General features: G+C 31.0%; 1 protein-coding gene across 1 annotated transcript in view; it reads right to left on the reverse strand.

Annotated features, from left to right (window-relative positions):
* Positions 1 to 25348, reverse strand: part of KLHL1 (kelch like family member 1) — a 605136-nt gene that overhangs the window by 96839 nt on the left and 482949 nt on the right. The window contains exon 7 of the mRNA XM_074299230.1: positions 19077 to 19301. Coding sequence (XP_074155331.1) covers positions 19077 to 19301 — 225 coding nt within the window. The remainder of the gene's footprint in view (positions 1 to 19076; positions 19302 to 25348) is intronic.

Consider the following 25348-nt stretch of genomic DNA (forward strand, 5'->3'; position numbering starts at 1 on the left):
ATATATATAGAAATCATTTTCGATGAATAAAATCTCATAATTCTCTTATCTTCTGTTATCATGATTTCTGTTGGGTTTTTTACGTGGAAAAAATGATAGATAAAATACATTTTCATTCCTGGCTCTCTTCCTAGAAGAATATATTAATTTAATAAAATATATAAATTTACAAAATGATAGATTTGAAACCATCTTGAATTTTCTAAAATGCTTCAGTTTCCATTAGTATTCCACTAATATTTATAATGCAGGAAAATACGATTTTATATGTTATAAGAAGAGTTCTTTGAAATAGAACATATAAGATAAATCTCATGGGGGAAATTAGGGGTTTAACAGTTGCACTAATTAAAAAAATATTGCACAAAATAATGTCATGTAGCATATCTTTCAACACTACTTCATTGTTTTATTCTTTCTTGTCTAGTTGACTCTGCCTATATATTATAATTATATTGGTAAACTATCCTAGTAGAGCTCTTCATACTCTTGTAGATAAAGGAATACAAAATGATTATGTTAAGTCTTAACATTCAGAAGATTTGAACATATAAATACTGACTGTCTTGTTCTGGACTGCAAAGCAAAAATATCCAATTCTATCACAGACAGTCATTAATGAGCACATGCAATATTTAACTATGATAAGTATTTTCATATACAAAAAGAATCATTAAAATAATATAATATCAATTAGTTCATGTAACATAAGTAGACAACTATGGGGAAAGAATGTACATTCTATTGTTATAGCAATCTAAGATGCATAGGATCTAGTTATTTACAGAAAAGGGAAAAGAAAAGTTGAATTTCTTTTCAAAAAATTTAATTTTCAGTAAGTAAAATTCGCTACTATATTGGAATCAATTGAAATTGTCCATGTAATAATCTAATATACAGGTTTGGGAAATTTCAAATCTACACAATTATTAAAGCTTCCTCTTATCCCTTCCCCCATTCCTATTAGAGAAACTCAGATCTTATCATAGTTTGAATTACATCAATATGTGAAAAAGGAAATAGTATGTTTCACCTCTCCTAACTGTCAAAAGCACTCTACAGTCAAGCAATAGTCATGATAATGTCTCAGAACAAAGACAGGCCCTTAATGAGACTGAGAACAGGCCCTAAAACACCAATTACATTGATTAAAGCCTTCCTAAGCATATATGTCTCCATTTCTTCTCTGGACATCCTCATTACCTTACTTAACATATTTCAAAAATCTTCACCTGAATGTATATGCAGCTTAGACAATCACCTTGAAAGGAATATAAAAGGCACAATCTGTTGGAAGAACAAGGAAAATATATACTCACTGATACTATTTTAAAAAAAATGCTAGATCTAAAAGTCAAAATTGGAACTATGATTGAAATGTTTGCTAGGATTTCTTTTCATAACATTAAACTTTTACTTTTTATTGAAAAATAAACCAGTTAAATAGCAAGGTGCATTTTTTTTATTTCCCCAAACAAGTAAAGAAATAGTTTCTGCATATAAGGTGCTGCTGAATCCTGAAACTAATAGGATGCTGATGGAGCCAGATAACAAAGAATCATAGTAACCTTGGGACTTGGGATTGGGAAAGGGCACACATATAATAACTTATCAACTTAGAATTGACTTAGCCTAATCATATGATACTAATATAAAACAGACTACATATTTTAATGATTTTTCTTAGCTTTTAAAATATATTAAAATAAGTTTTAATGGGCAAATTCTTGATAATTCATAATTTAATAATGTAAGCTTCCTGAAGACAGAGACTCTTCCATTTTTGTAGATGTATCCCTAATACATAACAAAGTACATTAATAAAAGCTTCTTGATTAAGAATAATCTTAATTATGAATATGCAAAATAGATAGTTGCAAGGAAGCATATTTTCTCTAAAATATACTGAATTAAAGCACACACATGAAAGGATTTTAATAATAAAATTAATGGATTGAAAGAGAATCCCTTTTTAAAACTATTAATCTTCTCTAGATTATCATTTTAATACAATTTGTATAGTAATCTAATTTGTTCCTCTGGGCAAGAGTACACAGCCACCTTGGATTCCAGAGTTCCTGGATTCCATATTCCATACTATTGAGAATACTATGGTAGTTCTGGTCATTGAACCTCAAAACAGAGCTAGTAGATATTTGCAGTTATAGAAAAGAACTACTAAATTGAAAAAAAAAAAAAAAAGGAAGAACACCAGCACCTATCATATAAAAATTATTTTGCTGCTCATTTAAAGATATTTCATACTTAAAAAATAAATGTTAAAAATGAGATGATCCAAGAAGAATGTAATAGATGTAGACTTTTCATCAAATTCTAAATGACTATTCATAATAAGTGCTATTTGAATTAAGGAACATGGAGGTGTAGTGACTTATAGAACTTCTTTTACTTCTTAAATTTCTTAAATAGGTTATTGGAAATATAAAGGGGAATATTTTAAATACATTTTAGAGAAATCTCAAATGGTATAGTTAAAATAAAGTTAATATAATATAGTTATATTATATAATTAAAATAATAAATATAGTTAAAAGTAGCTTCAGGAATTTTATTGTTGGTGGTGATGGTGAATTAAATAGCAACAGTCTTAGATCCGTTTTATAAAGGAAAATTTAGATTGTTTGAGACATATCTCTAAAGATATAAGCTGAAAGTAATGGAATACAACTGTAGCTATCTCTCAATAACATCATGACTTAGTAACACTGGGCAGAATATTGGGTTAGATGTATTATTGATCTGACCCAACGTGATATTTCTTATTTTCACTACTGAAAACATTTTATTTAGTGCATCAGGCATCTGTATGGATGGCTCAATTTAATTGAGCATTCAACAAAATGTGAGCATCCATAGAATCTCAGTGGGAAACTCTGCAATGTGATATTCAGTTCTGCAGTGGGGGCCTACATTTGGAAGTCAGTCATCTACAAAGCCTTTTTCATACCTTGTTGACTATACAAAGGAAAAGAAAAAACAATTCCTAATGAATTGTTTTAGAGTACTTTTCAGCATAGAAGTAGACAAAAACTATCATTAAATTCAAAACCAGATTTTGTTCTAGTTAAATGTTTTATAACTTTAAACATATTAACTAAGAATTAAATCATTGATTTTAGTCAGAAAACATCATCTTTTTGACCTCCCCCCCCCAAAAAATTGAGAAATAAATGCCATATAATATCACACGAAATTATTATGGAATGTTGGATCAAATTGATGATCTGAAATTTGTTTTCTTTCTTTAAACATGGTTGAATAATTATCTGCTGAATTTCCCATTATTTCAAATGACAATATCTCATATTGTATAACAAAATGTGGATGTGGATATATTTATACACACACAGTAGGACTTTATAGATAATGCATATATGTGTATATTTTTACATTGATCAGTGAAATAGAAAAAAAAAGCTTAAAGATGAGAACTTTGCTTCCTATTATAAGCAATCTGTTTTTGGTGAAATATACCTTATTTATGAAAATGACAACAAATACTATTTTCATTGTGTTGTTATTCAGGAATATTAATTAGATTTCATAAAGTATATAAAAATTTCACAACCTATTTCTTTAAATTTCTTACAACACAGTTATCTATCACGATGGTAAAATTATAAATATATAGAGGGTATATGGTATTGTGGGCTAGAGAGCCAGTCTGAAAGCCAGGAATACCTGAGTTTGATATATAAGCACAAGCAAATCTGAGGGAGATTGCACTTCTACTTCAAGTTACTGAAGAACAAATAAAATAGAAGAATCTAACCAGAGAAGAATTAATGGTATCTAGAATGACCCTATCTTTGATTTGTTTTATTTTAGATTTCAGAATATTTCCTTTGGGTGAGATCTAGGATTCTCTCTTCATTGAGTTGAAATACTTTGCTCCCAAATTTGAAAATAAATTAAAAATAAGGCAGTCAAATATTATTTGCTTTATATGTAAGGCAAATCTGTTTACATATTGGTGGAATTGAAGTTTTAATTAGTTTTATTCTCAAAACCAAATAAAAGAATATTTTCTGTGTTGACTTCTCAAGTTTTTGTTGACATGTTTGGCAACATTTTTTTAGAGACAGTCATCCACCAGAGGGACCCACTTTTATTTAATTATTAAAAAAAAAAAAAAAAAGAAAGCATTTTCAACCAGATAATCATCCTCAAAATCTTTATACATATATGTTATTTTTCTCATGAAATCATCCACTTTTTTTACATTATAAGCAATTTTTATTTAAAAATCCTATTTAGAAAATATGTCAAAAGTAAAGATTTAAGTTTACATACAAAATTGCTATTGATGAATTAAGAGAACTTAAAATTTATGAGTTTAATTTTCTCTAAAATATTATCAGAATTTGGACATGAAACTAGGATGTTGATTTTTTCTGCATATATTATCTCATCAACATGAAATAGTACTTCTAGTAGTAAAGACTCTAACATTTATTAACATACTGTGATTTTTTATTTTCATATATACTCCAAAGAAGATCCATAAAAAACACACATGACCATTCTCTTATAATATTTTAGGAAAACTAGTATAGTACAAAATCTTTAGGTATCTCCATCTGAACTTAAGCTAGTCCTCTAAAAGTCTGTGAAAGTACCTCTCACAAGTATATGCAAAATCTAGGGAAAACTGGGATCAATCTTAGAACTCATATGCCAAAAGAGGACTCCTAGATTTTGAATGCTTTTATTTATTTATTTATTTGCTTATTTACTTATTTATTTAGCTGAGGCAATTGGGGTTAAGTGACATGCTCAGGATCACACAGATAGGAAGTGTTAAGTATCTGAGGTCACATTTGAATTCAGGCCCTCCTGACTTCAGGGTTGGTACTCTATCCACTGCACTACCTAGCTTCCCCTTGAATGTTTTTCAACTTATTTTTCCCCTTCTTGTGTCCTCAGGAAGTTCCCTCAGATATTGCACATACAGCCTTTTGCTTAGCCTTACAAGATTCAGCCTTTCTAGAATCTGAAGCTGTCTTTCTTAAGTATGTCTACTTTGTTCTTTGCTTCTGGTGAAGACATGGTTGTCAATTGTTTTTTTTTTTTTTTTTTTTTTGAGGCTGGGGTTAAGTGACTTGCCCAGGGTCACACAGCTAGGAAGTGTTAAGTGTCTGAGACCAGATTTGAACTCCAGTCCTCCTGAACTCAGGGCTGGTGCTCTATCCACTGCGCCACCTAGCTGCCTCGGTTGTCAATTGTTAAAGAAAATGTTTATGACTTCTAAAGAAGTCCAAATCCTCTTAAGTCCAAAAGTTCTTAAAAGTCTTCATTTAGTCAAGAAGGCTGGATTATATAGAGTCTTTTTCCTTCCCATTTCCAATCTAAATGATTCATTATTTTTTTAAAAATTCGATTTTGTGGTTTTCTTTCTTTCTTTTTTTATTATAGCTTTTTATTTACAAGATATATGCAGGGGTAATTTTTCAGCATTGACCCTTGCAAAACTTTCTGTTCCAACTTTTCCCCCACTCCCTCCCCCAGATGGAAGGTAGATCAATACATATTAAATATGTTAAAGTATATATTAAATGCAATATATGCACACCAAATGATTAATTCTTAAGGCATTGCTCTTTTTTTCTGGCAATCTGTCAAATTAGCCATTGTTCAAAATAATCTGTTCTATACCAGCTTCAAAGGATATAAGTGAGTGCTTTTATTTAATTTTAATATACTTCTTTTGTACAATCAATAAACATTTATTAAGAAAAGGAAGAAAGAAAAAGGAAGGAAGGAAGGAAGGAAGGAAGGAAGGAAGGAAGGAAGGAAGGAAGGAAGGAAGGAAGGAAGGAAGGAAGGAAGGAAGGAAGGAAGGAAGGAAGGAAGGAAGGAAGGAAGGAAGGAAGGAAGGAAGGAAGGAAGGAAGGAAGGAAGGAAGATAAATAAGTAAAAAAAAAGAGAGGGTGATAGAGATGAAAAGAGAGAAGTATGGAGAAAGCAAAAGAAGGGAGCATTTATTTCATGATAATTATGTGTAGTTACTATGCTGAGATGTTAGGGATATAAGCAAGAAGACATACCTATGTATAAGCAGATTGAATTTTAATGGAAGTAGACAACACATAAAGGGGAGCTACAAAGTGGGGGGATATCCACTTGGGAGCAAAACTGTTGGTATGGAGGAATAGAAAGAAGGAAGACTCTACAAATATTTTATTTCATCCTCACATCAACCCTGGAAGGTATATGCTGCCCCAGTTTACAGTGAAGGAAATGGAGTTTAAGTGATATGCTCAGGATCATACAGGTTAGAAAATGTCTGAGACCTGATTTGAACTCCTCAGCCTGACTCTAGGGAAGCGTCTATCCACTGTGGCAACTACCTGCCGCTGGAAAATGCACTTTCTTAGGAGAGTGAGAATTGGACAGAGAGTAAAGTGAGCATGGTCTGAGTACTTCATGAAATCATGGTCCATGTAGCCATTGACCCCTCAATAATAAGATTAGGTTTCAGGTGTGAATACCTCTTGAGTAAAAAGGTTGTTAGTGGGAAGAAAAAGAAGCATCCAGAGCTTGGAAAAAAGTATAGTTTTTCATTTTTTTTAAAACTTGCATTTCTTTTTTTCCCCCATTTAGTGTAATACCTTTGATTGATGGATTGATTGATTAATTGTTCAATGGGGGTTCCTAGTCTTTGTTCCCACCTTTTTCATGCTTCCCTGATTGATTCAGTCAAAACTTCATCCCTCTGTAATATATCTCCCATATATAGCTAGGTGTACTTGTAGACAGAAAAATTTGTTTGGAGTTGTCAAGGAGACCTAGACTTCCACAAAAATGCAGTCTAAAATTCTTACCAGCTCTACAATTCTGGGAAAGTCACTTAGATTCTGTGTGCCTCCTTTCCTTCATCTATAACGTGAGGATGTTACTTCACAACTACTTCACAGAGTCATTGTGAAGATGAAATGAGGTAACATTTGTAAAGGACTTGGCTCAGTGACTGGCATTTAGTAAACACTTAAATGTTTGTTCTTTTTCTCTTCCCCATCCTATTCCTTTAGAATTCCAGTCACCTATTCAGCCAATTAATGAACATGCATTTATGAACTGCATACTATATCTAGAACTATTCAGATTTCAGTAGAAAACAATCTTCTCTATGGCTTTCTTGAGGAAATATAGATAGATAGATAGATAGATAGATAGATAGATAGATAGATAGATAGACAGACAAACAGACAATAATATAATTGATGAACAGCCTGGGAAACTAGGAAAAGAGTTTTGCAAATGATGGCATTTATATTGGTTCTTGAAGACAGGGATTTTAAGAGATATTGATAAGGAGGGAGTGCATTCCATGCATGATGGAATGCCAAATCACATATGTGGGAGTAAGCGATTGAGTTCAAGTGCAATTAACAACTAATAGGGCAATATAGGTGATCCAATGTGTGGACAAGTATTCTATAAATGACAAGAAGGTAGAAAGTTAGGAGAAGGCAAGGTGGTGAAGAGCATTAAATGTCTAAATAGAAAGACATAATTTGAATTTGGTAGTTACAGGGATTTGGAATTTACCAATGAAAATTACTGAGCAAGAAGGTGACATGAACAGACCTACCTACATTTTAGGAAAATCACTTTAGCAGCAACATGAAGAAAGCCTTGATCTGAAGAGATTCTGCACTAGGGAGAACAATTAAAGCATATTGTAGAGAGGTCTGAACTACATTGTGTCTAAAAGTGTGGGTAGAGGGGCTTGTATAAAGAGATTATAAAGTTAGAAATGATAAGATTTGGCAACTGAATTAAAATATAAGTGAAAAAACGAGGAATCAATAATCACACTTAAGCTTGGCACCTCAATATTTGGGAGAGTAATGGTGCCCTCAACAGAAACAGGAAAATATGGAATAGGAGCAGAGAGTGGGAGAGGTAAGTGAATGAGTTCTGTTTTGGGTATGAATATAAGATGTATGTGGAATATTCAGTTAAAAAATAGATAAGCAGTTGGTTATGCAAGACTTAATCTCCTAACAGAAACTGGGACTAAATAATAGAATGGTAAATCATCTAGATAATTTTCATCCATAGGAACTGATGAGATCACCAGTTGAGATAGAATAGTCATAATAGAACTAGTCAATGTTTCAATTCAGTTACACTTGCCTTAAAGCTTAATTTATTTAGGATTTACTACATTCCAGAGTCTAAGTTTATTATTATGGGTGCAAAGGCAGTATTGAAGGAAACAACACAGATATTTATCCATCCATCCATCCATCTATCCATCTATATCTAGCTAGCTAGCTAGCTAGTTACCTGTTATCTATCTAATTAATAAAACATACAAAGAAAGCAGCTGTGGGTGGGAGGGCACTAATAACTGGTAGGATAAAGAAATGCTTGAATGCATTTTTGCATTCAAGTAAGAAATCCAACCAGACAGAGTTAAGGAAGAAAAGAACTTCAGATATGATATGCAGGGTAGTACAATGGATAGAGCACTGAGCCTAGAATCAGGAAGACCTGAGTTCAAATTTTAGATAATTACTACCTGTGTGAGTAAATCGCTTAACCCTGAGTTTCCTCCTCTCTAAAATGCTTTGAAGAAGTAAATGCGAAACCACTCTAGTATCTTTGCCAAAAAAATCCCTCTCAAAGGTATCATGAAGAGTCAGATATAAATGAAATAATTAAACAACAACAAAATGGGGGTGCAATCAGGGAAGAGAGTAATGCTAAGCTGCTGCTAATATAACAGTTTTTCCTCTCCAAAAAAAAAAAAAAAAAAAAAAAAAAAAAAAAGAAAAAAAAAAGAAAAAGAAAAAAAGGATTTTTCAAAATTAGTCTCAGAAAATAATGTACGATTACTGAATCTTTGGAGTGAACTAAAAATATTTTAAATGTTGCTACATATAAGTCTAATTTTCTTGTTTGTGTGTTCCTTTGTTGTTATTGTTGTTAAATATAGTGAATTTATGTATGAGGGCAAGGACAGTGTTTTTTTTGTTTGTTTGTTTGTTTGTTTGGTTGGTTTTTTTCTTACAACTACCACAATAGTTTGTAAATAGTAGGTAATTAAATAAAATTTGAATGAATGAATAAAATACCATGTTTAAAGCTCCTCATCTTACAGTCATAATGCTACTGTATTTTGCTTATAGAGTCATAGAACTTGTGTGAATAGGTTGTAAGTATCTTTCCCTAACTCACATATTTAACAGGCAGAGAATCTTAAAAGCCCTGGGAAAGTCATTAACTTACCAGAAGTCATTCAGATGCTTGAAACAGATCCAGGACTAAAAATACTCTTATTCTGATTTAAAAACAAACAAAATAAAACTTATTTTTTTTTCTTTTCTGTTAGAATGTTTTTGATATAAAGATTTTGATATAATCATATGAGTGGATTATTATTCTACAGTATATTAAAGGATTTTAAAATGAAGCTGTACTAGCAATCATAAAGACAGAAACATGGGATCATAAGTCAGGTTTTTATTCTTTTCTGTTAAAATATTTGAATGGTAGATACTTACTAATAATTTACTACTATTACTAATAATAATAATTTGCTAATAAAACCATATTTTATACTGATATTTAATATAAATTTATTGCTAATTGTAGTACTTTTGCATATCATATGCATTTAAATAGCATACACAAACATTAATATACTTCTAGTAAGATTAGAAATAGGACTTTTTTCCAACAATTAAATAGTTCGCAAACTATGGGTTATGGATTCCATGAGAATTATGGGAAGGGACGAGGGACATGAATTTATTATAAAGGATCTACAATCTAAAAGTAAATATTGATTGAATAAATATGGCATATATTATCATTTATATAATTATGTGATGTTATATATTGCACATATATAACTAGCATGACAATTATAATTTAAAATGTATATAAATTGTGATATCATTAATAAAGTGAAAATCCATGTAAAAGATTAACATACCTAGAATAGCCTTTCTATAGTTTTTATAGTATTTTATAGAAATAGTACTATCATTATGGGAAACTCTCATATCTCTTCCCCCCAAATAAAAATACATGCTGACACTCAAAAAGATTGGGAGTCAGTGCCCTTACATTTTATAATAGGACTTAGAGATAGAAGAAAAGCTTTTCTAACAAGAGAAAATAATTTGATCTATGTTATATTTGAATTCATGTTGCAACAAGATAGATAACAAACAACTTTCTCCATCACCTTCCTCTCCCAATTCTTTTTATAGGGAGTAGTATGCCTCCATTGACTTAGTTTATAAACAAACATAAAAATAAACAAGCAAAAACAAACCCTCTTTTCAGCTTCCTCTATCCCATTTCATTCAATTTTCTCTGCTTCATGGCCAGTTAAAAAACATTTAACATTTCTAATATGTGATTTTCTGGCAGGGGAGAAGAGTACATTGTACTGACAAGAAAGATAAAAGAAGCTTTTCAGCCTTATTTTTGTTTTGGTATTTAGAAGTTGGAAACTTGAGATTTATCATCAAATTTTATATAGGACACATAAGCTAAACACTTAAAATGTTTGATTTGCCTCACTTTTCCTTCCATAAAATAGGTTATTCATTCTTGTTTCCCCAAGGTTTAAACACTACATTTTCTTTGTCTATAGATATTGGGTGAATGTGTTTTGTATCACTGAAATTCATATTTCAATGAGGGTATTGCAATGTCTATAAAAATCGTGCTTATGACAATGTAAATTCATAGGTCAATTAGTTACAACCAAAACCATACTATTGTTCAATAATATGTTCTAAATGTTTTTTTTTTTTTTCTTATCAGACATATATTGAATGTGTTGAACAGATCCTAGTTTATCATGTCTTTTATAGACATGTGTAGGCTGTTATTTATAGATTATTAATTTTTTCCCCCTTGCTTCTTTAAATGTACTTTTCTGGAGCAAAAAGATGGAAAGAAGAATCAGAAATACACTTAAATAGGTTAATTATTTTTTAAAGATTAAGTGCAAAAAATTGAATAGGTTGACAATCAAAAGTTTGACATAAAATATTATATTGATTTCTTTACAAATCTATGCTTTCTTTTAAGGTTAATTAAATTGAACAGAGGCAATATGAGGTATCTGAATATAGCGATTGAATTTGAAAATAATAAGGGCATTATTTCCTATTGATGCTCTCTGGTTTTATTATTCAGTATACTACACATGTTGTTCCCCACCATCTCTCATTAACTCAAGGCTGCTGAATTTGTTCCTTAGCTGCCATTGCATACTGGGACATTGGCCATTAAATAAATATCCTTTACACTTTTAATTTTTAGAAGGGAAAAAGTGAATAATATAATGAACAAGCATAGACAAGTTCAGATTAGGTTATTTTTTTTTTATTTTTTCCCTAACTTTCCTATTATGTTGAAGGCACAACCATCTCAGCTCAGAGATAAGAATAAAAAAGTCAAAAAACATTGTGGAATTCATATGAGTTATTGAGGAACTCATAATATCAAGGGGAGATCACAAACAAATAACTGTGTACAAAAAAGATAAAAGATAAGTTTGAGATAGTTGCAAGGAGAAGAAAAAGACTAAGTTGAAGAGGGGCTAGAGTTTGGGGAAATGGATGAACAAACTGGTCTGAAAACATAAATATTAGTGTATATAAATGAATAATAAATCTGAGGAATTCAGAAAAACAGGGAAGATTTATGGAAAGTGATAAATAGTATAATAAGGGAAGTTGGAAAAAGCACATGTCCAATTATCATAATTATGCAAATAAAAAAAGATAACTTAAGGGAAGCCAATTTTGTAGTATTTCTTAAATAAATAAATAATGTTCTTAGAAATGGAATAATGAAACGTGATTACCTCATTTCACTAGAAAAGTGATAGGTTATGGGAAGAAAAATTTAATTACATTCTAAAACAAGAACAATGTGTTGGATATTTTTGTTTTTCTTTATTAAAGACAAGTATAATTCTGTGAGATGGGTGTTATATACAGAAAGAAATAGCAGTGAAAAAAAAAGGATACCTAAAATATACTTTTAAAAATATCATTAGAATGTGAATTCATACATTCTTGCTAAGGGCCATTTAAAACATGTTATGCCAATTATACCATGTTTACCAATTTATATTTTCATTCCTAGAAGCTAGGTGTGGGGACAGATAGCTAATGAGATCATAGCAAATTAAGTCATTTTCTGCCACAAAGTATTCTCTTTGGAATTTTATGTAATAAATATATCACTAATTGATTAGATTTTTTACTTTTCAGGTCTAAGTAGCTATTATGTATGGAACCATAATGTAGCCTTAATCAAGGTCTAAATTAGGAATTGTGGAGAATGGAATCTAATATTCCTATACTCTGCAATAAATTTGCTAATAATTATATTTTAGTAGAGAAAAGCATATGGATCATGTCCCCATTTCACAGAAATAGATTTGTGTAAAGGACTGCAATTTCAGAGTGCTGAATTTCTCATCATTCCATCTTGCATGATTTGTGAAATGTATTTTCAGTTCAATTTAATTCATTGACTCCATAATCATTCCTTATCCTTGACATAATCCTTTTTATCGGAAATCTAAGGGAACTTACATGGTCATGATTCTCTCATAATTAGTTCTCATAATATTCATGTGAGTAGTGATGGGAAAGACAATATTACTTCCATCCTTAGGGGGAAAAAATGAGGTAGGCTAAGAAACTCTTGTTGATCAGTGACAAAACTTAAATTAAGAAACTATTTATGCAAAGTCTACTGAATCAAAAGACTTCAGCTTATAAATGAAACCCAGGCCAAATATTCAATTTCTCCTTTTATATCATAATACAAATATATTTTAAAAATCTTACTCATATCACTGGACAGAGAATCAAATTACATTAGCCAAAATATATAAATGAAATTAGAATGTGGAGACTATGAGTAACATGATTTTGTTTTTATTTTAGGCAATGATAGCATTTTATTCACAAAATTACTCATTAGAATGAGATATGTTTTCTTTCCTTTTAGAACATATTTCCCTATTATTTATAATTGTAATCAGAAAAGCCAACCATTTTAAGTGTTGTTTTTGAAATAATGTCCTTTATTAAATAAAGCCTACTTGATTTTCAAACATGAAAGTTTCTTTATCTGTAAAATAATGGAGAATAAAATTAGGCTTTATAAATAACTGTAAGGTCCTATCTCTTGAAAAGACTATAATTATAGTGCTTTTAAATTTTAATCTAGTTTATATTAAAATAACACTAATCCAATCATGGCAATTGCATAAAAATTATAATCAGAATATTTTTGCCACCAACTAAACAAATGTGACACATTTTTACACTGAATTTAATCCAACAAATAATTATTAAGCACCTACTATATGTTATAAGGTCTCAGGTAAGTCACTGTTCCATATTAATGTAATGAACACTTGGCACATTCTGGTTGTTTGACTGGGAGAAGTGGGAGTTCTCCTTTTAGTTTTAGCTAATATATAATATGAGTCCCATTAGTCACAAATTGAAGAAATAATCTTCTTTTTAGGGCACCTTACCCCTTGTTTCAAAACTTCACCATTCAATTGATATCATGTATACCTAGATCTCAGATCTCTTCTTTCTGACATTCATTAGAAGAATAATATGTAAACTTTCATTATTAAAATAAGAATAATAATTTATATAATTGTCAGATAGATTTAAGTGTGATAGAATTTGATTCAATCCTAAAATCTAGAAGAGATGTGGATGATCTCATGATGGCCTGGAAAAATGACCACAAAATTTCAGAAGGATATGTCAAAGACCTCTGGTGACCAGTGAAGTATGACATAATACAATAAGTTGATATTATTCACATTACTGAGATAACATAGAAGTAGTTAATATTAACTACCCTTAAATAAAATAATAAATTGGACAGAATGACCTGGGGAAAATATCCATTATAAGATATTCTAATGACAAGCCTCACTTGCCCTGTCTTAAATTTTCTTTTGTTTGATTAAAAAATATGAAATAGAGGAAAACTATGAAAGCATTCTCACTTATCTGGCACATTACAAAACTATACAGCCAAAGACTGATGTATAGATAGAGGAACTTCAACAGGATTACAGTAACACATTTTCATATCTGCATCTAGGTTGTGTAGTGAATAAACACTTACTAGCTGTGTGATCCTGGGAAATTACTCAATTGTTTCTACCTCCATTTTCTTAATTTAAAATGGGGATCATCTAATTGGGAGGGCAATCTGGAACTATGCTCAAAAAGTTATCAAACTATGCATACCCTTTGATCCAGCAACATTTCTATTGAACCTGTATCTTAAAGGGATCATAAAGGAGGAAAAGGGACCCACATGTGCAAAAATATTTGTGGCAGCCCTTTTTATAGTGACAAGAACCTGGTAACTGATCAGTTAGAGAATGGCTGAATAAGTTGTGGTATATGAATATTATGGAATGACATTGTTCTGTTAGAAATAACCAGCAGAGTGATTTCAGAAAAGCCTGGAGAGACTTACATGAACTGATGCTGAGTGAAATAAGCAGAAATAAGAGATCATTATACAGGACAACAACGAGACTATACGATGATCAACTCTGGTGGACATGACTCTCTTCAAAAATGAGATGATTCAAACCAGTGTCGCTTGTTCAATAATGAAGAGAACCATTTACACACAGAGAGAGAACTGAGGGAACAGTGTGGAACACAACATAGCCTTCTCATTCTTTCTGTTGTTGTTTACTTACATTTTGTTTTCTTTCTCAATTTCTTTTTCTTCCTTCTTGATCTGATTTTTCTTTTGCACCAAGATAACTGCATATATATGTATACATATATTGGATTTAATATGTATTTTAACACATTTAATAGGTATTGGACTATGTGCCAGGTAGGGAAGGGAATGGGGGAAGGAGGGGAAAATTTGGAACAAAAAGTTTTGCAAGGGTCAATTGGAAAAATTACCCATGCATATGTTTTGGAAATTTAAAAAAGCACTAATAAAAATAAAAATAAAAAAATATATAAGATAAGGTATAGTAATGGAGGGAGAAAAATGATTAATGAAAAGTAAGACTTCTTTAATAGGAAAGTGATATCCTTACAAATGATATCAGGCTCAAGAATATCCTTTCTGCATGTCAAATTGGAGTGAAAGAGTAGTTAATGTGAGTTAGATTGAAGAATAATGAGAGGACATCAAGATATATACTGAAGTTCCCTACAATAATTCAAGTATTATATTGTGAGTCAGGTATTACACTCATTGAAAAAGAAGGGAGGATGTCCTGGGAGTCAGTATAGAATGCTTAGAATCTTAATCAGGTGAGGAATTTGGATAGAACCTCAAAAGAAGAAAAGATTCTAAGTTGTGGGGGTAAAGAAGCAGTCTGGAAGTAGAAATTAGGGCAGAGGAATTTTAAAATTTGTCCCTTTATAAATAATGAAATGAGGAACAAAAGTGAGCACAACTAGCTTTAGAAGGGATGTGATCAAGAGAGAGACAGTGCTCAATGAGTGTCAAATAGAAGCAGTGAGGAAAAAAGGGCTTTAAGATGAAAGAAATTTTGCTAATTTTGGATCGGATATTATAGAGAAAAGGAAATTGAAAAGGAAGATAGATCTGGAATGGGGCCTGGAGGAGATAAGGTTAAGGGGAATAAAAATGAGAGGTGTGGTTGAGTTTTTTGGCAGGCTAGAGAATTCAGAATTGATAAGTAGTCAGGATAGTAATATGTTAAATTTTGGGGCTGACTAATAAAAAGATCTTCAGATGAGGACATCTGATAAAAAAGTTGAAGGTCCATTAATTATATGTGTGTCTGTGTGTGTAGTATGTGAATAAATACTGCTCTCAATCACCTCCCAAAATAATAATAATAAAATGGGGGTCATACTCCTTCTTCATTATGCTGCTGTAAGGATCAACTAAGATAATACCTATTTAATGCTTAGCACTGTTCCTGGAAACAGTACATATTGAATTAAGGTTATTCCCTAACTTTTTTCTTCCTATGTACATACATGTGAGACTTTTAAATAAAAACAATCAGAATATAATTAATATTAATTGATCATGACAATTGATAAACATTCTGAATCTTTAAAAGACTTGCTGTTAAAGTGTAAACCAATGGAAAATGCACATGTCATTTTTTAAACTTTACTAGAAATGAAAAGGTCAAAATGGTACCAATCTCAATTTAAAATTATCTAATTTAAACTATTCCATATATGTGTTCAATTACGTATGATGCATATGAATGGACATATATTCATATCTATTTCTTTTTCTATATATTTGTGTGTATATATGGATATACATATACATATATATATATATATATAACTATATCTACATATATCTATATCTATATATTAAAATGCTGCTTCAAGGAACTGGAGAAATTGTTACTAATATCATGGTAAGGAAAATCATGATAATTTCCACTAAAATAAATCTGTTAAATATTTTAGGGTACAATAGTAAGTATATTCTAAGATAATCTGAATCTTATGTTTTAGAATGTACTTTAAAGCTCATCACCTTGAAAATTATTATCAGTGAACCAATATTCTTCAAAAGATCAGAGGATAAAAGATTTAGAGTTGAAAAGTGTATCAAGGGGTTACCTTGTCCAAAGCATTTATTTTAAAGATAAAGAAATGGAGCCCTGAAGAATTTGTTACTTGCTCAACCATGTTGATAATAAATGAAAGAATCAGATTTGATCATGGCCTCTGATTCCAAATCAAACATGTTTCTACTTCATCCTGCCACTTCTTCTACATCAAAGGGCAGAAAAAATATATACACAATCTCATTTTTGAAGTTTTCCTTATTTTTTAAAAATATTTTTTCATTCCTTCAATGAAGGGAAAGCATAATTAGAAAGTATTCTCTTATTGTAGTTAGAATCATTATTTTCTTCCGCTTTTTCATTGTCATCATCACTAGCATTTTAGTGAGTATCTCTCCATGTGTTGTGATTTAAGGGATATAAGGAAGGACTTCCTTTATCCCAAAACATCTCATTCATTGGTCTGGTAAAGCTCAAAAGTCCAATAGAGAAATAATCCTAATAATAATTCTTTGTGATTGCTCTATTAAACTGTAAGTTCTCCTGGTAGTGATTCCTCAAATCATTACTAGCTAAGATTATAGATGGAAAAAAGAACAAAAGGAGGATAAGAAGCTTCCTAGGTTCTAGAAGATGAGATACTAAAGAAAACATCTATTTTATAACTTTATGTTTTTATTGATATCTTAATCATTTTCATCACTTACTAGGTGATTAGTAGTTTACTAAGTTTAATGTATGATGAAATATCATCTTCTAAAGTTTCCCTTTGATTAGAAAGTGAAAAAAATCTGCATAAGACATGAGAAAATTGTATGGAACTCTGAAGGCTAAAGACTCTAATATGTTTTTTAAAAAGTTTTTAAGATAAATCAAGATGGTAAAGTAAGTGGAAGCAGTATAGCCTCATTTACCTCTATAAATACTATCCAAGATCCAAGAACCAGAAAAATGCTTTAAACTCAATTGGGAAATTCAAGGAAAAGACAAAATGATCCATGGAAACAGACAAAGAAGTTTTCAGACAATGCAAAGTGGAGTCTGGTTGGAAAAATCTAAATGAAAATTATGGAAAGATTGGAAATTAAATTGAATATAACAATTTAATGCTAGGGCAAAAAAAGGTCCTAGTAGTAGAAACAAGGGCTTTAATACCTTGTATGAAACAGAAATATATAAAAGGGAAGCTGTGTTCCTCATACCCCAGAGTTGGTTCACAGATCCAGTGACAGAAGGGTTTTGTACAAAGGGAATGGAGGAGCAGGACACAGAGCAGTCAAGGGACCGAAGTTGTGATTTGGGAAAGAACCAGTATAAAACAAAGAAATAATTGAGTGGCTTTGATTATGGAAGCACAGCAGGATCTCAGATCTAGCATTTAATCTAGTTTGTAGCCTGTAGTATAATAACTATGGCAAGGAACTCAGTCCAAGATTGATCATGAGATTCTATCACTAAATATTTAAAGTCTTCCAGCTTAATAGTGTTTTGGTCTGGCAATAATCTATTGGAGCTACACACAGGAGTAAACTATTGCTGTATTGCTCAGAATCAAACAGATGTCAGGATCTGGCTAAGTTCAAATCAGGAAGATAGAAATCAAACTATGCCCTCTATCAGGCTGCTTTGAATTTAGTGAAAGCATGTAGAAGCCCTGCTTAAGCTGAACCTGAAATCCCTGAAGAACACATCACTTAGTTTCTACAATAGTAAAAATGAAGAACACAAAATAGCACAGAACAAGACTCCAATGCTTTCTCCAGCAGTGTGCAGATATGGCCTTAATATATAATACAAATTAAGGATGTAAAGCTGGAAGAAAGGGTAAGAAAAAAGAATTCTATCATAAACTATAGTGAAAAAGATATCCAAGACGAGAAAATTTTAAATAAAAAAAGGCAGTTTGGCAACAAGTTCTTCTAGATTTCCTGGGACATATGGTGTGGATGATATATACATATAATCATTCCCTCAGTGGCCATTCTGAGACATTCCATATTTTGTTTAGCTTAAAACAGAAATTATTTCAAAGTAATTTCATGAAAATTTGTCATAAAGGCTAACTTATAAAGGATTAAAATGCCACACCTTAATTCAATTCCTTTCAAATTTCCATCAGCAATGGGCAGCATCATATCTCAGACAAATTTATACTGCTCTTCTTAAAACTTCTCTTTTTCTGTAGTTTAATATCACTTTTATTATGATCTAAAGAAAATAAATGTAATTTGGCCTTGAAAGAAATGCAGGATTTTAAAAAAGAACTTAAATTCAAACTTCTATTGGCTGTCATCTTACATTTTATTTGTAAAACATCAGTTTTAGCTATGATATAATATGCTTCAGACAAAACTAAAGTTCAAATTCTTAAGTTCCAAATTATTGACAAGTTATGGTAATTGGACATTTCAACATCCATTTTACATTACAACCCAAAGCAAATACCACACAAAACATCTTAAAAGTTTGATATCCTTACCTAAACCATGCCTGTGTGTTGACATTGGAGGTAACACAGTCCAAGTCTTGGTTTTGGGGTTGTAACATTCAACTGTATTCAAGGTCTTTAAGCCATCCCGACCACCGATAACAAATAGTTTTTCATCAATGACAGCCACACCAAACTGTAACCTTCTGCCATTCATCACTCCTGCCTGGATCCATAAATTTGTTCTGAGATCATACTTCTCAATAGTTGTAGCACCTGATAAAGCATACAATAAGATCATAACCAATTACTATTATTATTATACACATTGGAATAAGAATTGTATCTTCTACATCAGTCTTTCTTTAAACCAAAATAAAAGAAATAACAAAGCTACTAAATTAGTTATTTTCCCCTGTTGGATAATAGGATATCTTTAACTGTCAAACTGACATGATTTGGTAAGTATGTTTGGCGGTCTTAATAGCTAAGGTTCCAGGATGTTGATTTGACTGGCAAAGTGTAATTCATGGTCCAGTTATTTTTGACTGGTTTCACATCCTAACTAGATCTACAATTTGCCAATCAATTTAGAAGAGTGATATATTTGAGTTAGGGAACATTTTCTAAATCAACAATTTAGAATTAAATTTTATTGAATTATATATTATGCTTCAAGGGTTGTTAATGAAAGTTATTAATGATAGAATACATTTCAGAAAGTTTGACTTTAACCAAAATAAAATTAATTGGATGTTGAATTTTAATTTATTTGCTAAACTTAACTCTTCTTTTTCAGTTGAAAGATATTTTAACATTTATTTATTTCATTTTAGAGCTGAAAGTTTTATTTTAATTATGTAACACATAGAACAAAACAGAGATGGAAATGGATGTCTTCTTATGGTGACATTTGTAAATCAAGTGACTTATTTGGTATAGGTAATAAATGGAGAATATGATCATAACAAAGAAAGAAAATCGTAAAAAAAATAAGTTAACCCAATGGTTAAAGTTTATAAAAAATAGATCAGAGTAATCATTTGTATAGACATATGTTTTAAATAAACATTTAAATAAACAATTGTATAGACTGACTTTAAGTTAATTCAGCACTGATAAACAGTGATTAATTGGAACTAAGAAATTTCAGTTTTTCACTTTAATGTTCAAATCTATATCTGGCAATATTTCATCCCAAATAATTAAATATACCCTTTGAAAGAATCAACACTTTTAAGTTTCTTTAACTACTTTAGCTATTAAAAGAGTTTACAATTTAATAGGAAATAATAATTTCAGTATTCCTTTATTTTTCAAATTGGGATAATAAACATAAACATGCAGACACATATAACAAACTGACACATCATGATGTCAGTTTTGGTTTGATTGAATTAAAAGCATAAATAAATGATATTCAATTCTATTTAAGGGTACCTGATCTATAATAACATATAAACGCAACTGGGTATATTAAATCTCTTGCTAGTTTTCAGATACTAAACAAAATATGAACTAATTTCCGCATTCAATTAACTGAAGTGATTTTTTTCTTTGCAAATCTGAATTTAAAATTGAAAGTTGCATAAATGAATTAATTTCCCGATTATACATAACAATAAGGAAAGAAAATGTTCTTTTTATATAATTTTCCAAGAGAGTACATATTAGTATGACATAGCATAAAGATAATTATTTTCAGTAAAAGTTTTCTTATTATGCAGTATTCTATAAAACTAAAGTCCTCATGTATGCAAGTAGAATATTTTCCATATTGAATCTTTTCTAAGGTAAACTAGTTTGTTGAATAGAAAATTCTGAGCATTCCTTTAGACTTTGTCTAACTTTTTATTCAAATGTTAATAGCATTCAGGAGCAATTTGAAATTATACTTGAAATTTTCATTTCTGATTATATGTAATATCCTTCCTTATTCTTTTAAATTAGTATATTCCTATTTTCCTGAGGTACTGTGGTTAGATTTATCTTCCTGAATATAATGAAAAATTAACACCCTTGATGATTTTCCTTTCAAAGGAAAGATGAATGGATCCTAAAATGGAATGAAGCTGTTTTAGTCCCTAAAGCTTTGGTCCATGCAATTCACAGAAAGAGTTTGAATTACTTTTTAAGGGTATTATTATACAACATCCTATTTAAAATGTAACCTATTCAAAAATGCTTTTTATCAGTGATAATTTAGTTTTTGCTCCTAAAATTCCTCCAGTGATGAGGAATGAAAATTTTGCTGTTGAAAATTAGCATTCTGGTTGTTTAAAACTTGTTGTTAAGTTATAGATATAAGTATTGACTAGACCTAAGATTTTGCTGGTCTGAGACAGATTAATTGCCCTCCCACTGCAGGCCAACATATAATAATAAAAGAACTAAAAATACATTAGTTCTTCAAATAAGGTGCTTACTACTACTTAGCATGTATTATATGAATCAACCCAGATAAGTATTTATTAAACATTTATGGTTCTGTTCCCATTCTCCTCTGCCTCCATAACTATTTATCTAAAAAATAACACATATATCTACCTGCATCTGTAAAATTCTATTGGACACTTAACTAGATTATATACAGCATGTCAAAGTTAGAAGGGGTATATATATATATATATATATATATATATATATATATATCCCATTATCCTTTCCATTATACCAAGATTTATTCCCAAGAGTAATATGCGTGAATGCTTGAAAGCTAAGTTCTACTTTACAAGAAGAAGGTTCACCATTCATGAAAGTATGATAAAGCAAATGAAAATTATTATTCAAGATAGGAAAAATGAAAAGAATAGAATATGCAGACTCAAAGATCTTAAAATAATAAATGTAAGTCCTATATATAGCACCCTCTTATTTCACACTTCAGAAATATATATATATATAAACAGAGAGAATATTTTTGAGTCAGCACAAACTCAAAACTATAATACACAAGCTCCCATCAGTGTGATATATTTACTAGCCAGATAGAGAAAACAATGCTTCAAATAATAAAAAGGCAATCGAACGGCATAACAATTAAATTGTCAAGAAACAAACCTGCCATACCCCTTGTAAATATTAAATGTATTTTCTCACCTTCAATAATGGAGGATAGAAAAAAATGGAGGATATATTCAGAGAACATATATGACCACCAAATAGACATGTATGTCATATACCTAGAGGGAGAATATGTTATAAAATCTGTATCCCAGCATTCCTCAGGAAACTGTCTACTCTTGTAGCCAAAGAAATTAATAACTGAAAAAAAAAGGGCTAATGGTTTTCTCGATTGTCATCATATTATTCTCTGCTGTGTTCTATGGGAATCCTCTTTCTCCTTTCCACGAAGCACATCATGATTGCCAAGAATGTTGTGTCTTTATCCAAAGTAAGTCAAGAGGTCGCTATTGCTGCTATCAAGAAGACCTAAGTTTGGATGCTCATAACTCCCCTGATTCTGCAATTCTGGACAAGGAAATTGATTTTTTTTTTTTCATCCTAACCTCATCTGTAAAATGTGGATAATAATCACATTTACCTCATAGGGTTATTCCAAGGATCAAAAAACATAATATTGAAAATATTTTACCACCCTTAAAGCAACATATAAATCCTAGATATCACTATATTCTCAAGTATTACTTCTCTGTCTTACACTGAGCATATCATTCTTTCTATTGGTCTTTCCTCCTGGTTTCATAGTTGTTACTTCTCTCAAATATGAATTTTTAGACTTCATCTCTTTAAGTCCCTGCTGGATATCTCAGTTTTCATTAGCTGAGATATAGTAATGAGAAGGCTAATTCCTAGACACAGGTAGGTTATAGATCATTATCCAAAACTGAAACTCATAACTGTATAACCATATGAGATTTGCCCTTCATAGTTTTTATGTACCATCATAATTTCTAGTGTTCTGTCTCAGGTATTCATTAATGTATTTTAGATCACCTCTGTTTCACACTTCAAAACTTTACACTATTCTTCCTTGCCTTTTTTTTAAACTGAATTTATAGCACACTATTTGTTCAAATTTCCAGCTCAAAACTCATTTGGAATGCATATACCATGTTTTGGACATTCTCACACAGCACACATATACAACATGTATGAAAATGCTGTTAATTATCTATTCTTTTATTGTAGATACTCTTCCAAATAGAATTTTTACTTGAGTATAAATCTTAAATGACAGAAAATTACTTTAATGGCATTTACCCAAGAGTTTGATACAAAACCTTGATATAAAACTACAGATAGACATGTGTTAAATGCATTTAGATTCTGATAATGATGTTAATGGTGATCAGCAACAACTCTGAGCTGAGAAATTCTCAAGCACCACAAGTGATATCACTTGTCTACAAATACATAATAGGCTAAAGCTTGAAGTTATTTCTTCTGCCATTGAAGCTTAACTACTCTTTTGTAGGAAATTAAATGGCAATGCGAGAACAAAGATTGCTGACAGGGAATTTTATTTTCCATGTTTTTAATGTGGATGTTTTTAATGAATGTTCCTTGAAAATAACTTCTAATTTAATGATGATTTTCTAAATAAATATCCTAGCTCCATAATGAATAACAGTTGCCAAGAAATAAATGAACATTTCCTGATTTAATTTTTGCTAAAACAAAATACATCAGGATCAGATATACTTTCTCTGTTCAGTATTTATTTGAGCTTTTCTAGCCTTTATTTGAAGACTACAGACACTTTAAGGAATGAGTGGAAATTACTGCCTAATTTGACAGTAGATTTCCAAGTATTATTGAATGCTTGCCAGAAATCCCAGTCAGTAATGCCTTACCATAATTGCAGTGACTTGTAAGAGTGCCTTAATGTTCTCATCTAGATTATTTGTGCTAGGAAGTCTTTGTGCCTTTGGCAGAGACAGCTTCTGCCACAAAGCAATATTAACAGAGGGTCCTAGGTGATTCTTATATTCATGTTGACTCATTTCAAAAGGATGTTTGAAATTAGTCTGACTTCAGGCACAGAATATATAGTTTTTTAACCTACTTCTAAGTCTTTTACTTTCTACTCTCTCTGCAAACCTTTATTGAGCTAGCAATTTAAATCAGCTCTAGGAAGTTTTTCTTTCCTTGATAGTCTCCTGACTCATACTCAGTGTGAGCACAATCAAGCCTGGGTACATATACCACCCCCTTCCTCATACCTCCTCACACAGTCTCCAGGTCCCCTGTGGGACTATATATGAGATTTTATTGTGGAAGAGAACTGCATTTATTAACATTTTTTGCACATTCATAGCCAACATGATCAAATAGAATTTATTAAGTACCCATCAGCACATGGTACTGTGCTGGGCACTTTACCAAAATATATTTATTTAATATTCATGGTGCATTCACGTTGTGCTAGGTTCTATACCAGAAAGTATCCATATATTCTGACTGCTCAAGGCCAAAATTCAGTTATTGGTTTTTCAGTTGAAAGTGGAAAGAATTTGATTTCTTTCCTCTCATTTTATGAAATCTTTTTCTTCTTACCATTATAATGAGTGATCTTGCTTGGTGATTCCCTGAGGATTCTGCGTATTTCTAATGAACACAAAGTCCATGCTCAATAGATAAAGGGCAAAAGATGGGAGTCTTAGTTCTCCTGAAGTTTAAGTTCTGCCTTTCCTCACTATTTCATAAGAATAATAGCATTTTTGTGTCAAGGGAAATTTACACCGGTCATCATGTTTTTTCCAAAAACAGGTAGACATTAATCCAATTTTAAAATGCTTTTAGCAAAGGGGGTACAATAATGTTCCTCTGATCCACCTTGCAAAATATTTTTCTTCCACTATCTTATTATCTTTAAAGCAAAATACATAGTATAGGGTTCTTTTTTGTCTCCCCAATTCCTACAAACAGATTCCTGAGGTTTAATCCAAGATTTATGGGTTTTAAACTAAAAAAAATGGTAGAGGAAAAAATACCTATGTATAAATATACACAGGCACTTATCTATGATTGGGTAATTTTGGGTCTACTAATTTAGATATCATAGAAAGACTAGCTGATGAGATAACCCAAAATTCACAGCAGGCAAAAATCCAAGAAAAGAAGCAACAGGAATTAGGAAGAATGAAGAATTGTGGTCATCAAGGGACAATTAGACAGGATACAAAAGAAGATATCAGGATAAAGCTTTGGCCTCCAGGTAATGTTAAACCTTGCAGGCTAGTTTTACTGAAATAATAAGCAGTGAGTTCTGGGGTTAGCTACAATGGGAGGAGAGACATGGCCCTGGGCTAAAAGGAACCAGAACTCACTGGGTGTGAAAAAGAAATAAGCTAGAAATG

Source organism: Sminthopsis crassicaudata, chromosome 3 (assembly GCF_048593235.1).
Source record: "Sminthopsis crassicaudata isolate SCR6 chromosome 3, ASM4859323v1, whole genome shotgun sequence".
NCBI lineage: Eukaryota > Metazoa > Chordata > Mammalia > Dasyuromorphia > Dasyuridae > Sminthopsis > Sminthopsis crassicaudata.